Genomic DNA, 7922 nt, shown 5'->3' with positions numbered 1-7922 from the left:
ATTTTTTGCACTTACAAACGGCTTATTACGGGCTATTCTGCCATTTAAATTTGCTTCCCTTAGTACTCTTTGGACTGTTTCGAGATGGCAATTCTTGCCTAAATCTTTTTTGGCCATTTCTGTCAACTTTGGAGCACTTGTTGTTGGATTTTTCTTCACTTGACGCACTAACCACTTACAATCTTTCTCCGTGAAAATTTTATTTGGAGCCTGTCGTCCTTTATTTACCACACGATTTTCACGTAAAAAGCGTTCAATAATGTGCTGAACTGTGGACGAACTCAAATTTACTAGTTCAGCTATTTTACGTTGCGACATTCCAAATCATGCATCAAATAAGCTGTGAGTGACTGTATATTTATGCCATTGCACGTGCTCAGTTCTGCTAAATAGCAGCGAGAATGGTGAATTCCCTACTACAAATCTATCAGCTCTGTTAGCCGCCCAATCGAACATCATACAGAATTCAATTTGCACCTTCTCTATGCTTTATGTTCTCTGAGTCAGCTAAGTGTGATTAACACTGCGAAGTGATCAGATGATTATTCACAGCACTTAGTACATGTAATGTCATTTATATTGATGCTGTTTGTTACTGAAAAGTCCATAAGGTCGGTAGCTCTTTTCTCGTCAGTCGAATACGTCTGAAAGACTGAAGAGGAGAAGAGGAATAAGGAGATGTAGACGTTGTTATAGCAGTATAGAGTTTTCTGCCTTCTGAGGGTTCAGAAACACCACCACTAATAGGAGAGTTTCCACCTGGGGTATGTGTATGTGATAGGAAATTGAATTTTGAGATTTTTTTGATGACTCAGCCAATACTGGTCCAGCTTAACTTGTTTTTGGGAAGGTTTGGGAGTATTTGCAGCCACGGGATCGTTTTCTTGGATCAACAGTATAATACCTGAAGAGGACTTACTGCTGAGGTTTGAAAATTGGAAGCTTCTTGTTGATTTTGTAAACTGATGTTCATACTGCTACATTTTGTTGTCGTTGTTGGAAAAGCAGCAGAGTTTGTTAGTTCTGGGTGTTTACTGAATATGTTACTGCTCGTCTAATTGGATTTGTTGTTGCTGCTGCTATGTGTGGCCTTCGTCTTTGTATTGGGAGTGGTCTGCAGGTGTTTTTGGAACGTAGGGATTTTCAGATTTATTTCGGCTGACTCGTTTTTGATATGTTTTTTCTCGGTCTAAAAGTTAGGCTTATTTTGTTTTTGGTGCTCTTTGCAGGAAAAGTAACGCAATGATTATGAGACTAAGGCCTTACGAGAATCTCTTGTCCGGATGATATGTATATTATGACACTTTATAAGTTTTCGATTAATAAGCAGTTTTTTGAGGGCGTGGAATACCTGGTTTCATCAATATATAATATTTAAATTTTTACTCAAGCTTGCACGAACGGGTGGTCGGGCAGACAGCCAATCATTCGGATTTCAACTCGTCTCGTAATTCTGATCATTCATATATGTATATATATATATATGTGTGTATATATCTATAGCTACCTCCATTAGTTTAAGTGAACAAAACTATTATACATTTTAGCAGCACGTTGCAAGAGTATAATAAATGTTATCTCGAACTTATATATCATCTTAATCTATACCTTAATAGTTCTTTCATTTTCCAAAAATTTGAGTAAAATGTAAAAGTTTTATATTATTTTTATATTTTTTAATTATTAAAAACTTCAATATTTTTTTGTTTCAGATAGTTCCATTAGCTTAAGCAGATATAGAGATTAATTAAACCATTTAATAGGTCTAATATTTTTACTATGTGTGCAATGAGATATTTTTTTCAACTAATTTTATTTCAAATGATTTAAATTCCCGTCTTAATATTAATATTTTTATTATTTTGAAAAGTCATTATTTTTCATGAAAATTAATTGTTAGAAGTAAATTTTCAGCACACTACTAATTTAGAGTTGAATATTGTTGTGTGGAAAAAATGAAAAGTTTAATAAAATATTTTTACAATATATAATATGCCTAGAAGTTGTTATATGAAGAGAATAAATGTATATATTTACCGGTGTAAGAGAAGTAAATAGCAGCAATGGTGCCGTTGAGAAGCCCAAAAGCCATCGCCATCCAAAGTTTGGATATATCGCTAAGGCTAAAGCAATTTCAAAGCAGGCCCCTAAAGCCCAAAAACACTGTAAATAAGAAATGTATCACTAAAATTATTGAAGAAATATCAAGATCATTTTTCAATTTAGTTTAATTTATTTAGTATTGAATACAAATAACACTTAAATAGATAGCGCTTGTTAACTCTCTTTTTTAACCGTTATTAAAAAATCAATAGCTCGTAGCTGGCAGATATCGATGTCGTTGCACCTTTCTTAAAAATTCATCACCTAACAAATCGGTAATTCGTTACTAGTCCTATATTATCGAATTTGTATGCTAAGTGCCATCAGAAATTTTCTCACCATGCCACAATGCAAAACCAGATGATAAAATCGTTGAACATTTAAAAGAGCAGAGAGTTGTATCAATTTTCAAATTCCTTAAATACATACTTAAACCAAAAATCAGTGCCTAGTGGAATTGTTATCAGAGGTAAAGGATAAATATCACCTGCCTGAAAAAATTTAAGTTTCATGGTACACAAGTAAGGTAAGGCTTTACTATCTTAACCCTATGAGGTGCAAAAGCTGGCAACTTTTGGGTCATGCAAAAAATGACGTACTAAAGCTCCTGTTCGGTACGTTCCTTTTGCATTAACAGACAAAATATGTCCCAAATTTATGCAAATAAAACAAATGCTAATCATAAAAACAGACAGAAAGTGCTCCATGCGAGAAAAAAAACTCAGTTTACTCCTCCTCTCAGTGAAAACTCCGCTACCAGTATTACAAAAAATACTACCAACAACTTAAAAGAAAATAAGAAATTCTGGAAATTCCAAAACAACCACCAATATATATAACGAAACACAAGAAAAAGATATAAACGGAAATAATTACATCACAGCAAATATAACAAATACAACAATAGCAGTATTAGCAGAGAACGTATAATACGGATAGAGAAGGTTCAACTACGGACAAGCATGTGAACTGTCAAGAGCCATGAATTTTCTATTAGTGGATTTCACCACTTTTGGCTCGGCAGGAAAACTTTAACAGAAATGAGTGAATAGAGTTGAGAATTCAATGATAATTATACTCTGAAATATATGTACATGGCTTTTACAGACGCCTGTTGGCCTTTTGGCTTATATTTTTATACGTTTACATGCTATCATATCAATTGATATGAATATAATTTTGCGAATTTTTGTGAATTCATACAAAATTGATAACATTATCTTTAATTTATGCAATTCTCAATTCAATGTATGTACATATTATCATAATATCCTAAAAAACTTAATATATTACAACAGTAATATATGTAAATCACACCTTTTATCATTTAAAACTATCATACGCATCTTTCCTGCACATATGTATGTACATACATATGTAAGTACAAATCAATTTCAAATCACGATATTATCACTTATCAGTAACATAAATCCGCGCGCTGCTCTACATGTACATACACATATACATACATATGTGCGTATGACATTGCCACACATATCTGTATGCACATGTATGTACTCGTATGTCGCCCGTGGAAACTTCAAATATTGTTCTACAAAAACAACAATCGTCTTAAACATCATCATACATACTTATATATGCGTACACATGTAAATATGTCTCACGCAAAAATTACAAATACTGTTTAATAAACAACAATCGTCAGAAATAGCATCAGAAATAAATATGGCAGCCAAATTGACGACGTCAAAACTTATAGTAAATTACACTACAACAAAATCTTCATTCATGAACGCAAACGTACTTTCATAAATCATATTCGATTCATTCATAAAAGCAGACGCCATTACATTTCCCCGAGCATGCCTTGCCTACAAGCGTCTTTTCGCGACAATTTCAAAAGCTAAAAATCATAAATTGAATATATTTTTGAAATGTATGAGAAGGAAAATGTGTCAACCCCGCAAAAATAAGTATAAAATATATTAGAATAATATTGACAACATAGTTTATTTGTCGATTTTCAATTCAAGAAACGTTTCAAAGAAAATATTCAGTATTCCTCTGATTTATATCTACAGTCAATCCTGGCTAAGTAGTACTCCGCTTAAATGAAAATCAAATTTCTCCCGCATCACTCTTAACAGCCCCAATTATATCTTGCTGCATCTCATGATTTGTTTTTTTAAATACCTAGAAATTATTGCTTTAAGTACGACTCATTTAAGTATCCGCAGTCGCGTATGTACCATATCATATTTTTATTTTTAACTATAAATATCTATATCTTTGAATGCGGCACATAACCAGGATTGACTGTATTTGTCAAGGAATTTAAAAAACACTTTGTAATTCTGAAATATTTTTATGCAGCTGCGTTCATATGGTATGCAAGCACAAACTACATACATATGTATTTTCGCTAGTTTGTAGGCAAAGCTGTAAAGCGACAAGGGAAGCGGTATCGGTACAGCTCCGATTTTCTACCATTGACTTTTTGACAAAGTTTGGTTGTCCGTGACAACGGAGTTTTTGTATGAAACAATGTGTGTATATATTTACATACAAAGTTGTGTTTAGAGAAATTTACACACATAATGCGAATGATTCTTTCAAATTTGTTTACATGAACACAAAATTACATATGTATGCACATGCATATGTGAATATGCGAGCATACATATGGTTTCTAAAATCTCTTTACATGTACACATAATTATATGCATATGACTTTTAAGATTTTATCAAAACTTCAAATGCCCAAAGTAAATAAATGCGTACATATGTATATAAATCAGTGTTGTCCAACGTGACTGTGTGCACGTTATGCTTGTGTTGGTTATTAGCGAACATTCGGAAAGCAACAAGCAGACAACACGAATACGGAACAGTGCGTACAAATAAGTAAACGTACTTATTAAAAATTACGGTCAACTAAATTATCTATATTTATTTCTTTATTATATTGCTTAATTCTAATGACATCAGAAATGTGATTCTTCGATAGTAGATTTCTATATTTACTTTGAATATGCATTAAAGTGGAAAATGCCACTTCACAACTATACAGGGTGGCTGATGAAAGCCGCTACCAAAAAAAAAGTAAATAACTTTTTTTCTATTCAATCAATCCGGGTAATTTTTTTTTTATTTTGCAGATTGACTTTTACATTTAACAAAAATGGATAAATGGGACATTGAAACAAGAATTTGGATTGTCCGCCGCTATCACGCACTGGAGTCCGCAGTTTCGGTTCAAAGAGAGTATAGGCGCACGTTTGGCGGCAATCCTCCCAGCAGATGGACCATAATGAGACTTGTAAACAATTTTACCGAGCATGGGACAGTCAACACAAGAACTTACCATCGAAACCCTTCAGTTCGAACGGGGGAAACAATCGCTGCTGTAGGGGCTGCCATACAAAACAATCCACGTGTTTCGACAAGAAGCTTATCTGCTCAAATGGGTGTAAGACAGTCATTACAGTCAATTATGCACAAAGATTTGGACTTATTCCCATATAAAATTCCGATTCGCTTGGAATTTTACCAGAAGATGCTTCAAATAGTAGAAGAGGATGGAAGCATGTTAAACTGTCTTTTCATGTCTGACGAGGCCCATTTCGATTTAAACGGCAACATAAACAAACAAAATTGTCGAATATGTAGCGCTTCCAACCCACAGTTTTTCTATCCAGAATTATGCCGAATGAGAATTCCTTTCAACTCTGTGTGGTTTCAGCAAGATGGTGCAGCTCCTCACATAGCCCAACCTGTTATGAAAGAATTGCGACGAAAATTTCCCAATAAGCTGATATCCAGAAACTCCACATTCCGTTGGCCACCCAGGTCGCCTGACCTTACTGCCCCTGACTTTTTCTTGTGGGGTTATTACAAACAGGAAGTCTATGAAGCAAAACCAACAAATTTGAATGAACTAAGGCAATTCATTCGAGAAACAATTGCGGCTATTCCTGTCTCAACTCTCCAAGCAGTAATGAACAACTTTTTGGTAAGATGCCGCATATGCATCAACAAGCAGGGGCATTTAAATTGCATTATTTTTAAAACTAACTAAGCCATATTTAATAAAATTTAATGAGCTTTAACATGAATAAAAGAAAAATGAATTCCATACATTGAAAACAAATTATTAGAGTTTCTTAATGTAGCAAAATTCATCAGCCACCCTGTATGTTGATCCGAACTTTGAAAACATTTTTAAAATTTCATCTTTCGCTAATGGATACTTTTTTTCATCAATCATTTTCCAAAAAATCAATACCGGAGTCAATAAGTAACGAAAAATCTGATCGCATTTCTCTGATTTCTTTTTGAAGTAACGGATCAAAGATAACAACATCACACGTCAATGGATTATCATATAGGTTTGTAATTGGTTGTATTTGAGCTAGATCTTTAAATCTTTTGTTGTAATTTTCTAAAATGCGGGATATGATTTGGCTATAGTATTCTAATTTATTTATGATTGAAAATTCCTCTGCAAGTGGTGATAGGTTTGGCATACTTATTAAATTGTTATTGGATTTGATGGGTTAAATTCTTTAATATTTCTTGATATGTTGTTATTGTTTTATGTAAATTGAAAATTAGTTTATTGTTGCCCTGCAATGTCAGATGTAATTGATTAAGTATTTTTGTGATGTCGCACAGAAAACCTAGATCCGTTATAAATTCTTCATTATTCAATGATGAAACCAACGATTTTCCTAACTCTGAATTATCATCTTCTAAAAATATTTTGACCTCTGTTCTTAGTTCGAAAAGCCTTTGCAAACATTTGCCTCTACTTAGCCAACGAACTTCAGTGTGTTAAAGTAAATCGTTATGTTCAGCGTCGATTTCTTCTTAGAAAGTTTTAAATTTTCGATGGCTAAGCGCATTATGACACCCCTTGATTTTATTTATGATTCTAATTGCTGTTTCTATTGCTTGTACACAACCCAGTTCTTTTCAAAAAAGCACTTGTTGGTGAATGCAACAATGAAATGCGGGAACCTTAATTGTTCATAGATAACTGCCCAACCAAACCAATTTTTTTTTGCCCATCATGACCTTCGCACCATCTGTACATATAGTGCTCAATTTATTAGTGTTCGCTATAGAGAAAACATGCTCTTGTAAGGTATCAAATAGAGTTTTCCCGGTGACGTTACCAAAGAAAGCAACAGTAGTAACAATTTCTTCAAAAGTCTCAAATCTATCATTGACAGTTTTTGCAAAAATAACTAATTGGCATATGTTGTTACTATCTGTGCTTTCATATAAGCATATTGAATAATATCAACAGTTTAACAATCTTTGTTTGGTACAGAACTGTATATATGCACTGAGAACCTCATTTCTTTACCTTCTGCAAAACATTGTCTCATAAATTTCTGGAAAACTCGCCATCGGTGAAAGGTCTGAATTGCTTTGCTAATGCAAGTGCAACTACAAATGATGCCTTTTCACGTGGGCATACTTTTTAGTTTGCCATAGGCTGAGAATTTAATTGTAAATAAAATTTTCTTTTGTAATTATCAAGAAGACGTTTTCGGGCGTCTCCCTCGATATTTCCAAGATTTTTGTGACAACGTTCACAATGTCTTTTTATACCATGTTTGCTATAACACTTTATTTTTTATAACCAACTAAGCATTCGGCATGCTTTTCATTGTTCTCAATAAAAACATAACATATTTCCCAAATTTGTTGGAACATTTTTAGTGCGATCTGTTTTTAAAGCGTAAAACGTGAATGGTGTTGCTTCCTTGAAATTCTAGCGTCAACTGATCGCAAAATTCTGCTTTGCTTGCCTACGAAGTTGAATCAGAGAACTTAAAACATAGAGAAGG

The 7922-nt window shown here is 33.5% G+C and overlaps 1 protein-coding gene across 1 annotated transcript in view; it reads right to left on the bottom strand.

Annotated features, from left to right (window-relative positions):
* Nucleotides 1-2037: 2037 nt before the first annotated feature.
* The window catches only part of LOC108973071 (synaptic vesicle 2-related protein), a gene marked incomplete at its 3' end in the record, with an annotated part of 128888 nt that continues 123003 nt past the window's right edge, over nt 2038-7922 (bottom strand). The window contains exon 6 of the mRNA XM_018940087.1: nt 2038-2163. Coding sequence (XP_018795632.1) covers nt 2038-2163 — 126 coding nt within the window. The remainder of the gene's footprint in view (nt 2164-7922) is intronic.

Source organism: Bactrocera latifrons, unplaced genomic scaffold, assembly GCF_001853355.1.
Source record: "Bactrocera latifrons isolate USDA-ARS-PBARC rearing strain unplaced genomic scaffold, ASM185335v1 scaffold_451, whole genome shotgun sequence".
Lineage (NCBI taxonomy): Eukaryota > Metazoa > Arthropoda > Insecta > Diptera > Tephritidae > Bactrocera > Bactrocera latifrons.
The sequence above is the reverse complement of the archived record's forward strand: the minus strand, read 5'-3'. Positions and strand labels throughout refer to the sequence as shown.